The 17,696-nt window shown below is 51.8% G+C and overlaps 1 protein-coding gene across 1 annotated transcript; it reads right to left on the bottom strand.

The window, feature by feature from the left end:
• Positions 1 to 217: 217 nt before the first annotated feature.
• On the bottom strand, positions 218 to 16,376 carry SYT11 (synaptotagmin 11). The gene is made up of 4 exons (XM_021681975.1): positions 16,112 to 16,376; positions 9,506 to 10,332; positions 1,116 to 1,239; positions 218 to 599 (listed from the first exon to the last, which is right to left on the bottom strand). Exons 1-4 carry the CDS (start codon positions 16,143 to 16,145, stop codon positions 289 to 291), a joined length of 1,296 nt encoding a protein of 431 aa, XP_021537650.1. The 5' UTR covers positions 16,146 to 16,376; the 3' UTR covers positions 218 to 288.
• Between the last annotated feature and the right edge of the window lie 1,320 nt (positions 16,377 to 17,696).

Genomic DNA, 17,696 nt, shown 5'->3' with positions numbered 1-17,696 from the left:
TAACTTGATATTGGCAGTTAGGCTAATTTCAGTTTGTATTAGACATGCAAGTATAAGGTTACATTGTTATATATAGACTTGTGAGGCCCTTCCCTCTCTTTTTCCCCATTAAAAAAAAAAGGATTTCTAGTGCCTTGCAAAGGAGAAAAATCGTCATCGCTAAGAACTGATCTGCAGCTGTGGTCATGTGGGGTGTTCATTGTGGGGTGTGTTTTGTAAGAAATCTTCTACAACTAAAAGGAGGTTCCAAGTCTGCTCCTGTCTGGCATCTCTGTCCCCACCGGGGGACTAGTACTCGCTCAGACTGTGCCACTTGGCCACGGACTTGCGGGGGCTCTCGCAGACCTCCCTCCAGTGCTCGGCACCGCCGCTGGTGACGCTGTGTGCCCCCAGGATCAGCCTCCCCACCGCCTCGTTCTTGGTGGTGCGGTCGAAGTCGATGACCAGGAACTCAATGCTGACGTCGGGCAGGAGGTCAGGGGGGATGTCGTAGACGAAAGACTCGTTGAAGACTGGGTTCAAAGTGCACTTCTTCACGTGGGTTTTCTTCTTGGCAATGCGCTTTCTGCCATAGTAGACGTTCACCTTGACATAAGGATCTGGGGCCACCAAAGAGACAAGAGAAAAGGGAGACAGGCCCATGACACGGTCCTCCTCTCAAATGGTGGCTTCATGGGGGGGGGGGTTTGCTCAACTCTGTGGTGGCCACTCACACATGGTCTCCAGGGACGGCACACCAGATGCACTGTGACTTTAGGTGGGTCTGCCTGCCCAGGCAAGAGGCCAAGGGAACCAAGCAGGAACATAACAGAACAACTTCCCCAAGTCAGGAGTGAAGAAAGCCCATGACACTGGGAAGCATTTTCCAGGGCGCAGGGACTCACAGATGCCTGCTGTGTTTTGGAGAGGTCGGGACACCCCTCAGGACACCTCACCAAACGTCGAACCCTGTCCACTCACCCGGGGCCCCTCCCGCGCTAGGGACATCTAGAGCCTAGGTAGTCACCGGGGAGAGAACATGCGCAGAGGAACAGGTGGGGACCGAAGGGTGTCGGGGGTGCAGGCGGGGCGGCGTGGGGCCAGGGGGCCCGAGGCAGGTCGAGGTAAATAGCTGCTACCTGAGAGACCGGTGATGTCCATTTTCGGCAGGTGTCGGGCTTTGAGGACCACCACGGTCAGCCTCTGTGCCACGGGCTGGTAGGACAGAGACACCTGGAGCTCCCCTCTGCTAATGCACTTCTGTGAAGAGGAAACAGCACATGAGAGTCCTGGCCGGGGCGGGGGCAGGGCAGGGACAGCGGGTGTGCAGAGGCCAGGACGGGGGGGCTGCGGAGGGCCCCGGAAGCTGTGCATCCCGCCAGTGTGTTACTACCATGTTTAACAGGGAGGGGAAACAGACACATTCTCATTACAGTCCTGATACTAAATGAAACCGACGGCATGGAAAGGTGGCCTCGCCTCGGATTCATGAGCGCGAGGCTCAGGCCAGACTGGTCTGGATTCAAGTCCTCTGCCCCCCCTGCCTGTGTGACCTGGACAAGAACTTGACGGCTCTGTGCCCCAGTTTCCTCGTCTGAAGGTGCAGATAAAAACAGCACTGACCTCACACCATCATCAAGAAGATTAAATACATTAAAACGGGTAAACGTTTACCTGTGTCAACGCCTAGAGAAGCGCATTCTCTCCCATTCCCTCATTCGGTTCTTGCGATAACAGTTTTAGAGCCTGGCTGGCGGAAGGCAGGAGACCTGGGGCTGAGCCTTCACTTCGCTGTTCTCTCACCCCCTGGCTTTGGGCAGGTTCCTGAACTTCCCCCCATTCCGCACGGTGAGTACGCACGCCTGCTCTGTCCGCCTCCCAGTGTCTTCTCCAGCCAAGCTGGCCTCCTCCCCGGTGCCCACAGCTTGGGCTTCCCCTCTTTGAATTTTATTCTAGGCTCTGCTTGGAAAATGAAAAAATGCTCTGGCCCCCAAAGGACATTTTAAACAATACTTGGATACATTGCTATGTGCTGGGGGTCCAGAGCCGATAGGACCTGGTTCTTTCTTGTTTTTCTTTCTCTTTTTCATTTTCCCCATTTTTTCTTTTCTTTTTTTTTTAATTTTAAGTTGTCTCTATACCCAATGTAGAGCTTGAACTCACAACCTTGAGATCAAGAGTTGCGTGTTCCAGTGACTGAGCTGGCCAGGCGCCCAGGATCTCGTTCTTGCTCCCAAGGAGCTTACCATGCCCAGAAGAGACAGACAAACACACCTGCCCTCATCAGAGTAGTAAGGAGCCCGTCTGAGTGCTGCTGGGGGACCCAGGGGAGGGCTTGCTGGCTGACCTCCGGGCTGAGTTTAGGAAGGTGAGGAGGAGTAGGAGAGGCGACGTACAGAGGGAGGACCGGTCAGGACAGGCGGCAGAATGCGGACTCTGAGGGCATTGGGTCCACTGTGTTCCAAGAATGGTGGGAGGGGAGGTGCTGCCCTTGGATGCTGGTGGGAGGTGGGGCGGGCGGCAGAGAGGGAGACTGGGGCGGGGCGGGGGGGGCTTCTAACCAAACAGCAGAGCCAGCCAGAGCTCACAGGTGGGGGGTGCGGCTGCCGGCCCCGGAGGGACACACTTGTTGCTGTGTTACTGTTCACGAAGACTAGTATTGTTCTGGTGAGGCTGGAGCACGAACTGAAGGGAGATGGGCCCCAAGGCTGGTGCGTCAGGCTGCGGAGGAGGCGCCCGCAGCGGAGGTGAGCACGGGGCAGGACGCGTCTCAAGAAGAGCTCACCGAAGTGGAGGGCAATTTCTTGTGTTTCTCGCTTATTGTTTTTGTTTTATTTATTTATTTATTTATGTTTCTTTTGTTTTCTCATTTTTTTTTTTTAATTTTTGAAAAAATTGGGATGCCTGGGTGGCTCAGTCGGTTAAGCGTCTGCCTTCGGCTCAGGTCATGATCCTGGGGTCCTGGGATCGAGCCCCGCGTCGGGCTCCCTGCTCAGCGGGGAGTCTGCTTTTCTCTCTGCCGCTCCCCCTGCTTGTGTTCACTCTCTCGCTGTCGAATAAATAAGTAAAATCTTTTTTTTTTTAAGATTTTATTTATTTATTTGACAGTGAGAGACATAGTGAGAGAGGGAACACAAGCAGGGGGACTAGGAGAGGGAGAAGCAGGCTTCCCCGCCGAGCCAGGAGCCCGATGCGGGACTCGATCCCAGGACCCCGGGATCATGACCTGAGCCGAAGGCAGACGCTTAACCATCTGAGCCACCCAGGCGCCCAATAAGTAAAATCTTTTATAAATAAATAAATAATTTTTAAAAATTTTGTGTGTTTCTGGTTTATAAATTAGGGATGAGGCTGGAAGAAGGAAAACAAAAGGAGGTGGGGTTCCAGGAATATTGGACAAAATAAGGAAATTTGGGACAAAAATCCCCCTACTACCAACTCTTATTCCTTGTAGTCTACAAAGCCCCAAAGAAATGGCACCTACTCCAGGAAGTGTTCTCTGATTGAGCAAGAACAGACTGTACCCACCACCGGCCTTCCATATGCCACAGACACACAAAATGACTTATCGTGCGTCTACTCAGGGTCGGCTGGAAAGGGGGAGGGAAAGGGGGATGGAAAGGGGTTCGAGGGGGAAGCCTACTCTCAGCAAGCACTCCCTACTGGGGGGGTGCAATCTGTGCAGGAACAACAACGGAAAATCACAGAATTAGCTCATCAGTGAAAAACAAGGAGAGAAACCTCAACGTCTGTGCTTTGATTAGAGGCCCAACTCGTCTCAAGGAATGAAACTGTACTAATACTTCACATGGTTCAGAAACTGTCCTGAGGCTCTATGTCATTCTAGGAACGTAGGGAAATGTCTCTCCTAGGGCATAAGATGACTAAAATGTAAACTTAAGACTTTATCTTTTGAAATTGAAGTCCCAAAGAGAACAGACTTGAAAAAGGATTTTCATGGCTTTTCTCTGCTAGATTGAAGGCCCACATTTTTTCCTTACCCATAACATAGATGTTGTCAGCTCTTGATTACGTCCACGGGAAGTACCCTCAGCCAGTTTAAAATCCCAGTTTAAAAACCCTTGCCAACCGGTGTTATTCTGGCCTGCTTCCTTTTGACATGAGTCACACCCCAATTAGAGAATGTAAACTCATTTTTACTATTAGCTACAGCCAAATGACATCAGGAGAGGAATCACACATGAAAAAGAGAATTAAATGCCATCCAGAAGAACATTCAGAACGGAGCTGTCCAAAACAGGGGCACTAGCTCCATGTGTCCACTTACATTTAAGTTTTAATTCATTAAAATTAAATAGAATGACAATTTCAGCTCCTCAGTCACACGAGCCGTATTTCGAGTGTCCTCGGGCAGACAGAGTGCATTTCCACCACCACGGAGAGCTCCGGTGCACTGATCCTGAAAGAACTTTGGGCTGGTCTGGGCCGCACTCCCCTCCCAGTCCACGAATAAGGAAATGTGAGCTCGATTTGAGGTCTGTGCCTGGACCACCCTTGAATATGCACATACAGTCTTTAAATACAATTTGAGGGGCGCCTGGGTGGCTCAGTCATTAAGCGTCTGCCTTCGGCTCAGGTCATGATCCCAGGGTCCTGGGATCGAGCCCCGCATCGGGCTCCCTGCCTGGCGGGAAGCCTGCTTCTCCCTCACCCACTCCCCTTGCTTGTGTTCCCTCTCTCGCTGTCTCTGTCAAATAAATAAATAAAATCTTAAAAAAAAAAATACAATTTGAACTATACAGAAGAAGGGGAAAAGAGAAACTTGATTTGAAAAACAAAGAGTTTCTGAGGGGTGCCTGGCTGGCTCAGTCATGGAACATGCAAGTCTTGATGGCGGGTCATGAGTTCAAGCCCCACGCTGGGGGTGGAGCCTACTTAAAAATGAATAAGTAAATAAAATAAACCCGATGATTAAAAAAACCCAAAAAACAAAGAGTTTTATTTGTAAAAAAAAAGCCTTGACTATAAAATTATAGCTTGGATTTCCTACTTATTTGGTTAAAACTGTGTTTTGTAAATCACCCATTAGAGCGAAATGTTTGTAAAATCTAAATCCCCAAGCTCCTTCCCTAGCTTTGGGAAAGTGGACAACTTCTGGTTGCCCTTCTAATAATTTTCTCCCCTAAAATCACCCCTCAGGCAGTTATTCTCCATCTAACCTCCCCCCACCTCTGGCCATTTTACACGGCAGAACGCCTGTCCCGCTCTTACTCTGCACCAAAGGCCAGATCTCACGTCCCTCTTCTCTTTCCACCCAATTCCCACTGCAAGTAGCATTGTCAATGGTTCTTTCTCAAGGGCTCTTTGTCAGGGGCTGGGAGCGAGCTCCGTTTCCTAGCCCCCCGGCCTAGTGAGGCAGGCGGAAGCACAGGGGCAGAAAGGGTCTTATCCACGCCTGAAAGAGCTGGGAGGCTTTGCTCTCAGACAGCGGGCTCCGGTCGCCCTCAGTGGACTAGAGGTCTTGAAGAAGACACGCAGATGAAGGAAGTGCTCAGGTGAGGCTCTGTTCCCTGTAATCAGCAGAGCCCCTCCCAGAGTGACCGTCCAGCCACAGGGCCCTTGCACTAGGTGGACCCGCACATCCTCAGCACACCTTCAGTGGGGCTAGAAGTCCCAAGGGCCACCTCCACACAACTCACAGTCATGGGAAAACAAGAGAAACAAGAACATCCCTCATCTTCTCCCCGATATGAAAGCACAGCTACCCTCTTCCTGGCTCGTTTCTTTCTTTTCAGTCCCTTCTGGCTCCACTGTGGGACCTCTCAGGGTCCTTCCCAATCTGAGATTTTAATAATCCTGTCATTCCCATGACCATTGTCACAGGCCATCAACACCAGATGCGGCCCAGGAAAGGCAGGAAGTGATTTGGAAAACAATGACCTGGAGAGACTGGGGGAGTCCAACAACTCTGCCTGACCCACTGGCCAGTTACTTCTGTTCTTTATCCCCTCGCCCTCTCTGGACCACCTCCTTCTCCCTGTGGGAGATTTATTACGGGAATGTAAATTCAGGTTAATTTTTATCCGAGGGGTGTCCGGCTCGCTCAGTCGGAAGAGAGGAGACTCTTGATCTCAGGGTTGTGAGTTCAAGCTCCACATTGGGTGGAGAGCCTACTTTAAAAAAATGTCCTGAATAAAATATTAGAAAAAAAGCTGCCCCTCAAAAAAAAAAAAAAGCTAGAGGGCGCCTGGGTGGCTCAGTTGTTAAGCGTCTGCCTTCGGCTCAGGTCATGATCGCAGGGTCCTGGGATCGAGCCCCGCACTGGGCTCCCTGCTCTGCGGGAAGCCTGCTTCTCCCTCTCCCACTCCCCCTGCTTGTGTTCCCTCTCTTACTATGTCTCTCTCTGTCAAATAAATAAATAAAATCTTAAAAAAAAAAGTTAACCCTTGATTATTAGTGAAAAATCACAGTATACATAATGCCCCAAATCTCTGATCTCTGAGTTAGACTCAAGAATTAGCTTTTTTTTTTAAAGATTTTATTTATTTATTTGACAGAGAGAGAGACAGCGAGAGAGGGAACACAAGCAGGGGGGGTGGGAGAGGGAGAAGCAGGCTTCCCGCCGAGCAGGGAGCCCGATGCGGGGCTCCATCCCGGGACCCTGGGATCATGACCTGAGCCGAAGGCAGACGCTTAACGACTGAGCCACCCAGGCACCCCATCAAGGGTTAATTTTTAATGCTTCCTACGTCTTATATATTCATAAGAGCTGAGAGTGCTCTCGGTGATCCCATTAGCCTTCCTGGTCCAGCCTAGATGAGACCTAGAGAGACGGTGATTGCTGGCCCAGAGAAAGGAGCGAGATGGAAGGGTCAGAGAGGATGACCAGTCCTGGGCTTCCTCAGCTGGATTGCAGCGGATAATGGAAAGGACAAGAGGCAATTTTTCTGCTAAGGAGGGGAAATGCAGTTTCTGCTAAGGAAATGCAGTTGCGGGGGGGAAAGTGCAAATCTCACCAGTGCCCACCGAGGCCTCTGGGTGGGAGAAGATAATTTGGCCCCGTATTCTAAGGGGATGCCTTCCACAGACCAGAAAAAGCTCTTTACAGAGTGTGGAATGGTTCAGAGCAGCTCTAAGTGGTGAGCCAAGGGGAGATCCAGAAAGGGCAGACTGTTGGCCACGGCAGGGAGGACTGGGAGACACGCGGAGGCTGCACTGCAGGGAGGCTTGGGGACTAGCGGCCAGGCCGGCACGGTGACAGCCATGGCTCAGGACGGAACACAGCCCTGCCCACAGGCGCCGGCTCGGGAAACACGCTCAGGATGTCCAGGAGGCTGGAAAGCTCTGGTGCAGGGGCGCACAGCCTCTGTGTGTCCTGTCTGGGCCTCTCCCAGGGGACGTGTTGCTCAGGATCCTAGCCCTGGCTTGTCCCTTCTGAAGGGAGTTAATAAAGTGGAAAGAAACCTGGCTCTTGCCAAGAGCCCCTGGCAGTTTGGCAAACGCCATTGTCTGTCCTGGCCAGTGTCCTGGATTTGAGGCTGTTTTGTTCCCAGCCCACACCAGTCCCTTTCCTGGCCAGTCTCTTCCCAGCTGCAGCTTGGCACAGAGCCATTGGCTGCCCTCGGCTGTGGGCTATGAGAGCATGAGCCGTCTGGGGGTGTCCAGCCAGCGAGATGGCTCTACCAAGCTGGGGCTACAGGGAAGGACGGCTTGGGCAGCTGGAAGGAGGCAGGCAGCGGGGCACTGGGGCTGCAGGAAAGGGGTGTCAGCCAGCCCGAGCCCCGAGGGCTTGGCAGAACCCTGAGGAAAAGAGATGACAGGCAAGGGGGAGGGGAGGGAGCAGGATGAAAGCAGGTCACAGCCCCAGTGTCTATCGGTGCTTCTGACTCCAACCCCAGAGGATACAAGAGCCTTGCTGTGGTGGACTCTAGGATGTCTCCTTGTGTCTTGGCCTTGGAGCTGTGCTGATGCCCTGATCAAACCCCTCTAATACTCTGAAAACGCCTGGGCTTCCTGGCCTCTGCGAGGCCGAGCGGTTCTCTGGGCAAGGGCACGGCTGGGCCAGCGGCAGGGGGACAGGTGCCTGGGACACGCTCCGAGGGGCAGTGCCCCCTGGTAGAGGGTACACCTTGTGCCTGGAGCTCACTGCACACGCAGCCCCTACTGGCCCGGAAGCCTCTCTTGTCCAGTCCCGAGCCCCCTGCCTCCCCAGTGAGTCCAGTGTGGGCTTGTAGGTGGGCCTCAGGAGATAAGCATGGCCTCTAAGCCGTGCATCTTTCTGCAAGATGTGCAGTTGTTTTCAGTGGCTCTGACATCCTTTCTGAACCCCCCACCTCCTTCTGCACTGACTCAGGCTCCCTTGCCTTCCTTTACTTTGTCAAAACAGAACAGAAACGTCTGCGAACCACATACATCTCTGGTGACCAAGCCTCACTAATAGTAGAAACAGCAGCAACAATAAGGATAGCGGGTCCGATTTCTTGGAGGGTCACTGTGCGCGAGGGGCTGTGCAAAGGCATCCTCTTGTTTCATTCCTGTGGGAACCTGAGATCAGAGTTGCTAAGCCGAGCTAAGGGAGCGGGCGAGATTTGGATTCAAACTCAGCTTCGACTTCAAAGCCCTTGTTATCAGGTTGTACCTTGAAACAGGAATGAAAGTCTAAATTTAAAATGCCAACAACCTCTTTCAAGGCACCTACTCACTATGGGGCAGTTGCCAAGATGGTCTCTCTCCCCCAGGGAACAGTGTGCCAGACACATCATCTCCTCTAATCCTCAAGCCCTCTGAGGAGAATGGTGTTATCAGCTCCATTTTACAGATGGGGCAACAGAAGCCTAGGAGGATGCAGTGATCCAGCTGTGCCCCTGGGCCGGGAAGCGGCGAGCTGGGGCGTGATGTCAGCCTGTGTGGACAGAGTGCTCAGTGGACAACCACACTGCCCCCCCAGTTGTGTAAGAAACGCGTGAACCAGGGGGAGTGGGGGCATGGTTCTGACAGCCGTGAAATTACAACTCAAGAGCCAATGCCGGCCCAGTGGGGAGAAGGCAGGAGGGTGGGCTCTCATTCCCAGGGCTCAGAGGAGGAGGGTCTGCAGTAGGGGCTTGGCCTGGAGTGGGGGCTCGGAGGTGAAGCAGCTCACGAACCTGCACTGGGGTGGACCCTAACCTGACCTGGTTGGGGCTGGACAGGGAAGCTGAGGGCAGAATTACTGAAGCCCCATCATGGTTCACTGGTAGAAGATCACACAGGACTTTGGAGAAGAAACCAGCGCCATGCCCTTGATAGGATGAGGGTCTAGGACTGGTGGGGACGAGCCTGCTCCAAGTAAGCTGGACTTAGTGTCAGGATGCCACCCACGAAGTGAAATTTCAGCAGCTACCCACCTGTCCCTCTCTCCTCGCGAAGTTCCTTTTGGAGCAGGCCCTCCGTCTTACTTTGGTCCCTGCTGATTCTTGATCCTACAGCCCCTCCCCGCCGTTCATACAGGCCCCGCCCTTCCATTTGTTCCCTGAGATCTCGTCTCCCCCAACCTCTTGGCCCTCCCCGACACACTCTTGCTCCTCACCTGGATGTTCCTTTTGGTGATGTCCCTGGTCAGCTGCGCCTTGCCCGTGCTGGGGTCCACGCCGGCCAGCGGCACCATGACCTCCCCAATGACGTCGTCCCGGGAGAAGCGGTCGAAGCTGAGCACAAGGAAGTGCAGCACCAGGTCCTGCAGCTGGCTGTATGGGACGCCGTAGAAGGTGAAGGTCTCGTCAAACACGGGGTCCAGCGTCTTCCGCAGCACTCTGGTCTTCACCCGATGCCGCTTGTCGGGAAGGATGGTCATTTTGATGTAGGGGTCAGAACCCTGGGTCTGCTCGTCCATCACCGGCAGCCCGTGGGCCTCCTGGATCGTCACCACTAGGGCTTTTTTCGGGAAGTTATAGTCCACGGAGAAGGTGAGGGTTCCTAGCATGACATCCTCCTCTGGAGATGACGGAGATGTGCTTTTGCTCTCCCCGGGGGTCAGGCTCGCGACGGGGCTCCTCAGTTCTTCCCCATAGTCCACCTTGATGGGTAACTGGTCTATACAGGAGCCAGAGCTGGGTCCCTTGGGCCCTTTGTCGGGGCCCAGCAGGCCAGCCTCTGCCGCATCCACCAGCACATTCCCACGCCCTCCTTCCCTCCCAGGGCCACCTCTGTCTCTCCGCACTTTGACGATTTTCTTCTTGTTGCTGAGGGTCTCTGGATATATGCTAATGCCTTTGAGCATGTGGATAAACTTGTATGGTGGGGTCTTGTGCTGCTTCTCTGCACGCTGGCGGCAGCATGTCCACACAAAGACGGTCACCGAGACACACACTACCAGCACAGATGCCCCGACGAGGCCAGCCACCACTGGGGACACATCTGAAGGTGGAGATCAGAGGGTGTCAAGGCAGATGGACCTCAGCCCCCTGTCCAGACCGACCCCCCTGCAGAGCCAAGGGACCTGCAACCAAGCCTGCACAGCAACAGGCGCTCGTCCAGGCTTAGAAGCCCCCCCTCTGGGAGAGGCCCCCAGCCATCCTGTCCCACCGATCCAGGGCTGTTCCTTCCCACCAGACCTGCATGGAATCCTCCGCTTCTCCAGGAAGCCTTCCCTAAAGGGCCCCAACCCGACTGCCTGTTCTTTTCTTGGCCTTCTCTTAGCACTTAAGGACTTGGTTCCCTCTTACCGATTTGTGTTTCACATAAAGCTGCCTCGTGTTATAACGTCACCTTTTACCTGAGCCGTTACACAGCACACAGGGCATGGGCCACATCTGGCTTCAGCAGAATATTCCACGGCATCCCGTACAGGGTTTGCAGTGGGCTCGTGTCGACGGAATGGCCGTTGGGGTGGAAGGATGTAGGGCTGACTCTGGGTGGTCCGGGTAGGGTGTTCAGGGGTGGTAAAAGTGGGTAGGTGGTAAAAAGAAAGCTGGATCTGAGTACTTTAAAACTATGTTTCAAATTTCAGCTCTTAGCTCCAAATACTTGTTTTATTTTATTTTACTTATTTTTTTCCCAAATACTTGTATTTTAAATAGGAAGAAATAAGGACTGTGGAAAATGTCAGGCCTTTGCTCAAGTATCACCCTCCCTGACTGCCGTACAATAAAAGTTCAACCTTCTTCCCACTGAGACCCACGAGTCCTCGCCCTGCATAACTCTCTCCTTACGTCTTACCTTTCTCACACACAGTGACACGCACGCCCATGTGCACACACATAATACATACAGGCGTACACACACGTACATGATTTTACTACAAGAAACATATCTTCACTAGAGAATAAGTTTCACCAGGACTGGGATTTTTTCTATTTTGTTCATTTCTGTCTCACCAGCACCAAAAATGCAGAGCTGGTACTTGGTACATATTTGCCGAATGAACAAATAACGACAGAGAAACATTGTTTCCTTCTTTTACTCTTGTCCTTTCCCATACAAGTGGGGCCCCTTAACCAGTTTGGGGTTTCTTTTCCCCCTTAAGTCCACTGAAGCCAAACTGGGTTTAGGCCTTAAAGGTTTCCATAAAAGACCTCTATTTTTCCGTGTTACCTTTTAGGGGAAGACTTGGGTAGGGCAGGGAGAACTAAGGAAATGAACATGACTTTAACACATTCCAGAATCTTCTTGAAACATCCTTCCACCACGTATCTGCCCGGCTCACTGCCTCACTCACTACAGGCCTCTGCTCAAACCTTACCTCACCAGAAAAGTATCTCCTGGCTGCCCCCAGTGAGATATTATCTCCGTCGCTCTGCTTTATTTTTCTACATAGCACTTATTACTCCTGACATATTTTGTCTGTCCTCCCTTACTAGAGAAGATTGGTAAGAATAGTGACTGTCTTTTTTTTTTTTTCTTTTTTTAAATTTATTTGACAGAGAGAGACACAGCGAGAGAGGGAACACAAGCAGGGGGAGTGGGAGAGGGAGATGCAGGCTTCCCACCGAGCAGGGAGCCCAATGCAGGGCTTGATCCCAGGACCCCGAGATCATGACCTGAGCCAAAGACAGACGCTCAACGACTGAGCCACCCAGGTGCCCCCTGACTGTCTGTTTTGTTCACTGCTATATCCCCACGTCCTAGAATCACGTGGCACCTAGTAAAGTATTCAGAGAACAAATGAATCAGTGAATTCAAAACAGCCCCCACACATTGGAAAAGTGAGTCAATATGATTACATATATCAAAGACAAATGTAAAATTCTATATTGGTCTTCAAAACCTATCAATACACAACGGGAGACCTTACTTGACAAGTCTGAGCAAAAACAATCTAGTTGTGGGACGCCCAGGTGGCTCAGTTGGTTGAGCACATGACTGTTTATTTTGGCTCAGGTCCTGACCTCAGGGTTGTGCGATTGAGCCCCGCATCGGGCTCGGTGCTAGGCGTGGAACCTGCCTAAGATTCTCTCTCTCCCTCTGCCCCTCCCCACCATGTGCACACGTGTGCGCGCTCTCTCTCAAGAAAAAAAAAAAGTAGTTGTTCAGGTGACCACAAGTCTGATGCCAACCCATACTATGAATACTGTGAATATGTCCAGATGATGGGGGGTGGGGGTAGTATGATTTAATCTGCGCCGGTCATGACATATATCCTGTTCTGCCTAGCACGGACAAGAATAACAACTGCTCTTTTCTTGTGCACGTTTATTGTGTCCCTGCCAGACCCTGTGCCAGAGCTCCCTCTGAACCAAAGAACTCGTTGACTAGGTACCACCGATATCCCCACTTTATAACTGAGGAGCCTGGGTACTCAAATCTGCCTTAGGCCACGTAGTTGCAAATGGCAGTGATGGAATCCAAACCCTGGTCTGCCTGACACCAGAGCGTCTCTACATGATGGATAATCAGGGTCATAAAAGACCAGGAAACCATACCAAATGAGGAAAAGCTGAAGGAATTGGAGCTGAGTGTTCTGGGAATAATAACCTTCTTTAGTTATTGAAGGCCTTTGGATGGAAGAGGTCTGGTTGGATTGTACGTTGGAGGGCAGGAGGCTACAAGAAGACAGACTCTGACTCAGTGAAAAGAGTCAAATTATTATTAGAACTGCCTCACAATGGCTCAGATTGCTTCATGAGGCAATGACTCTCCAACTGGAAACTTTCAGAGGTTGGATCTCCATTGGTGAGGCATATTCTAAAAGAGATTTCTTCAGTAGGGATTGGACTAAATGTCTCTGAAGTTCTTTCCCCAACCTTCCATGATTCTATGAAGGTTGGGGTCAGGCAAGAAAAGAAGGGGTTACATCCTTTAATAATACAGTACAGAGAAGGAGTAAAGCCATTAACAAAATAAATGAAGGTGACCATGTCCACGGCCATACTAAATAATAATACTGTTTCTCGAATATCAAGTGGAATAAGAGTTGTTAGGGACAGGCTTCACAAAATGCGAGCAGCCTTGGTAGGAAGCTCCTTGAAAGCTGGTGGAAATAACATCCTGTCCATCTCTGAGTCCTTGAGTCTTTGCATCTAAAGGGAGCTCAGTAAACAGCTGAAAAACTGATTGGATTCCATGGTCAATGAAAATGGGCACAATCTGAGAAAGTGTCTCTCCGCTCACCAATCAGGGACTTTCTTGAAAACTGCTTGCTACTGATTAATGACAGTGAAGAGCTTACCTCCATGAAACGAGGAAAGCAGGAAACCAACCAGACAGGTACATTTTTGAGAATGATTTAAAAGAGAGATATAAAGGCCCAGGCTGGGAGACATCTGAGTGATCCTTTTGGCTCCACCATAGATTTATTCTGTGGTCTGGAGAGTGCCCACTGATGCCTCCACATTTGCTGTTAGAAAATGGAGGCGGGATGGGGAGAGAAGAGGAGGGATTCCCATGTTTCAGGACAGGGAAGGAAAAGAAGACAAACCTGTGAAGCCATCTGTGGACTCTTCCAGGCACTCTCCTCCACCTGCTTTCCCACTTCTCCCCCTCTTTCTTCTTTGTTTTAGTATCTGTTAACCCCTGCCTCTCTCCTCCACACCCAAGGCAGTGAACTAGAAAATCGGAGATGCTGAAACTAGGAACCCTCTGTCTTGCTTTCATCAAAAGCTTGGTGGGAAAAGGAAGTTGGAACTAATGGCTGAAGTCAGGGTTTTAAAGTAGTCATAAATTGCAGTGACTGTGCTGCTTGCTCCTTTTGTCCTCCAAGGTCACGGCTAATTGAGTGTTGGCTGGGTGCACCTCCCAAGGGCTAAGGCATTTGAAATGAAGTACTCTATGGGATGTGAGAACGTCGGAAGTGGCAGCTGTCTATGTAGGACCCCTGTATACGTCCAAAGACCGTAAGACGTCTCTGGGCTGTGCCCCGCCTCTCAGCCTTGGACCAGACCTGCTGTTGACACTCCCTTTACTAAAACAGCTTTTCCCTGTCAAGTGGGCCAGGGTGATACAGTGAAATGACAATGGACTTTGGAATCAGCAGGACATTGGTTTAAGTCCTAGCACTACCTTTGCTGTTTGTTTGACTTGACCCAAGTTATTTTGTCTCACTGAACCTCAGTTTCCTCATCTGGCAAATATATATAATAATGCCTACACCGGAGGATGCTGTAAGGATTAAATAAAATGAGAGTATGTAAAAGTTGAAGTAATTTCTTTTCTCTTTCCCACTAATATTCCTTCTAAAGGAAACCACTATATTATGCTCCACATGCTCTAACTTTCCAAGGAATCTGGAACTGCAATTAGAGAAAAGAATATGTTGGAAGGAAGGCATAAGACAAAAGAGAAAGAGCAGGAAGAAAAATCATGGAGTGCTCATGTGACTACAAAAGGGACAACTGTGTTGTAAATTTAGGACTCAGAGATAGAGATGCAGAAGGTGGAGTGGAAGAAAGAAACACAGCTAAGCCTTGGGGAATCAGTGGGAACCAGTAGCTAATGGGTGTGATTCGCTCTCTGGATACTTCCCCTGATCTGATGTCTTCTTCCTGATATTGAAGTGGGAGAGCTCATTTCCATGAACCTCTCACTGGGGAATGAGAAAAGCCATTTCCTAGTTGGACTGTGGCCCCACCCTAAAAATTGTTGTCTGGATGCTCAAACCTTCTGGATTGCCTGAAAGATAGACTCTCTTAGGGGATATGAAGGAATCCTCGGCTGACAGCAACTCTCATCCAAGCTGGGCTGGAAGTGAGGGAGAAGCAGGGCAGCTCCTTTATTTTTCAACCAGGAAAGCATAACCCAGGAAGTTTGCAACCCTAGCACATTTTGGAGGAAGCCCCAAAAAGGAAAAAACTCGTTGATCCAGCTTTTCTTTCCCGTCTTCCTCCCTATTTTCCACTCCACTCTCTGCCCCTGGGAGTGCAGCCGAGCTTGGAGCCTGGAGGCCCGGGTCGGGGACCAGCCGCTCCGCGATGACGTAATGCCTTGCCGGGTACACAAAGCGGCCTCCCCCGGGCCCGGCCTCTCTGCCCCTCCCCCCGGCCGGGCCCGCGCCCCCGCCAGCACCAGCGCGGTGAGTCCCCCTTTCGAAAAGGCCAGCCAGGGAAACAGGGAACAAAGGCCCGGGAAGAGGGGCCTGGGCGCTGCCAGGAGGCCCAGAATAGACATCACGTCATCCCCGGCTCGGCAGCGCCAAGCGCCATTTGGTAGCATCGGACGGACCCACCATTACGGTGCAGAACCGCACTAGGGGGTCCTCGGCGGCCGCCGGCCCTGCGCCCCGCGCCCCACCGCCGGCTGGGCAGGGCTCCCCGCGCCCGCGCCCCCGCAGCCCTGGCTGCTCCGCTGCCGTCCCCCAGCCCACGTACCCCCAGCCCCCCAGCTGCCATCTTGTCGCCCATCCCCCGCCGCCGCCCTCCCCCGCAGCCCGAGGGGTGGGAGGGGGAGCACGGGGCACCGCCCTGCGCGCCCTGAGGGGGGGCCCGCGTCCTGCCCCCCACTCCCACCCCGCAGAGCGCTGACGCGGCCCACACAGGTTGGCGCGTCCGTCGGGACCCACGACCCCCAGCGAGCCCCCGGCCGGGCCGGCTCCTGCAGCCCGCAGCTCAAGTTCAGGCGCCGCCGGCCGCCGTGGCAGGCCCCATCCTAGCGGGGCCGGCGCTGGAAGGCCCTGATGTGGGCTTCGCCCCCTCCCAGCACTGGGCCCCTCTGGCTTTGCGGCGGTGCCCACTGCCCCAGGCTTAGTTTTCCCGACTCCACTTACCAAAGCTAGGTCGGATATTGGTGATCTCAGCCATGTCGTAACCAGAGGCTATTGCTATAAACGCTTTTTCAAGGGTCGGACAAGTCTGGGGGCGCCCGGTCAGCACCGAGGCCGCCGCTGTAGAGCGCTAGCTCAGGGGAGGGGGAAGGTGTCTGGCGGACGCCTCCTGCGACGGTCGGGCCCCTGGTTGCCAGCTGCGGCCGCCTCCTAAGATGCTCCAGGGATGCTCTGAGCGAAGGATGCAGGTGCAGCCAGACTGGTCCTGATGCGAGGTAGGCCCCGCCTTCTTCCGAACGGCCCTCGGCAGAAGACTCCGCCTCCGTCCGAAAAGTTCCGGAGGCCAGGCCCCGCCCCTTTCCGGAAGCTCTAGGCGAGAGGACCCCCTGCGGTTGCCGAGACTGCTTGAGAATAAGACCCCGCCCCCTGGCGCGCTGTGGGTCCGTAAGGCGAAAGCCCAGCGGCCCAAGAGGTTGTAGGTACTTTTTTATATGAGGTCCAGTAGATCCTGTGATTCCCTTCCCCGGGCTACATACAGCAGCAGAATGTTCTGGGTGACAGGGAGCCCAGGATTGTGGAAAAAGAAAATTCTATACTGCCTGCATTTCAGTATCATTTGCCATTATAGTTACGCATTTCTGAGACCACTAAGGGTTATTACAGAGACTTCGTAAACTTCAGAAGGTCTGATTAAAGACTAAACCAGGTGATGGTTGCACAACTCTGAAAATTTACTGGGAATAATTATAGAAGTAAAATGCTACAATCCATCTACGGATGGGTTTTGTGGTGTGTACATTAAAAATGTTAAAAAAAAAAAAAAAGACTAGTGAGGTGTGTCAAGGTTCACCTGTGTTGGGTATTTCTCTTCCAAAACTTTCAACACACACACACAATGGGAGAGGGAAGGGCAGAGCGAGCGAGCAAACCGACAGATCTGTGTATTCTGTAGGTTGAAGAACAGGACACAGACGAAACTCCAAGCTTCTAGAGACTTCCTTGGCATTTGGGAGAGGTAGGGTGATTCAGTTTGTAGAATCCTGGCAGTAATCTCCATGATTACTGCAATTTCACCCTTCTTTTTGACTGTGGATGCTTTCATCTTGTTTACAGACAGGATCAGGTCAAATTATTTAAATGCATAAATATTTTTGGTGATTCACCTGTAAACGGAGACAGCTGAATGTGTTTTTTTTCAGCTTCGACATTCTGTCCTTCTAGAAAAGTGGAAAGAACATGGTTCTAGAAATCATTTATTCACTCAAAATCCATGTATTGAATGAACATCCACTCTGCCCCCGGCACCCTCCCGAGCACTGGATCAGTGTGCATTAGAAGCCAGAGTTAGGATACCTGATTTCCCCTGATAGCTGTGTGTTTGCGAAATCACCCTCCCAGCTGAGCTCGAAATTTGTTCTGTGTAAATTGGAAGGTATAACAGCCATTGTCCCACAGGGTTCATTGTGAAGATCAGATCACCTATGATAACGTAAGTGAAAGCATTTTGTGGAATGAAGAGTATTATACAGACAGGAGTAATCACTGTGGGATGAGTCCCAGACTGCCTTCGTTTTATTCGGGAAACTGC

Source organism: Neomonachus schauinslandi, chromosome 6 (assembly GCF_002201575.2).
Source record: "Neomonachus schauinslandi chromosome 6, ASM220157v2, whole genome shotgun sequence".
Lineage (NCBI taxonomy): Eukaryota > Metazoa > Chordata > Mammalia > Carnivora > Phocidae > Neomonachus > Neomonachus schauinslandi.
Note: the sequence above shows the minus strand (reverse complement) of the source record. Positions and strands in the feature narration are given on the sequence as shown.

Bases quoted from the DNA above. Each gene is read 5' to 3' on its own strand.
- SYT11 (XM_021681975.1), bottom strand. From the start codon at position 16,145: ATGGCTGAGATCACCAATATCCGACCTAGCTTTG. The intron at 1,240-9,505 runs GTGAGGAGCAAG...TCCTCTTCACAG, and splicing joins TCACCAAAAGGAACATCCAG to AAGTGCATTAGCAGAGGGGA. The intron at 600-1,115 runs GCAGCTATTTAC...TGGTGGCCCCAG, and splicing joins CATCACCGGTCTCTCAGGTA to ATCCTTATGTCAAGGTGAAC.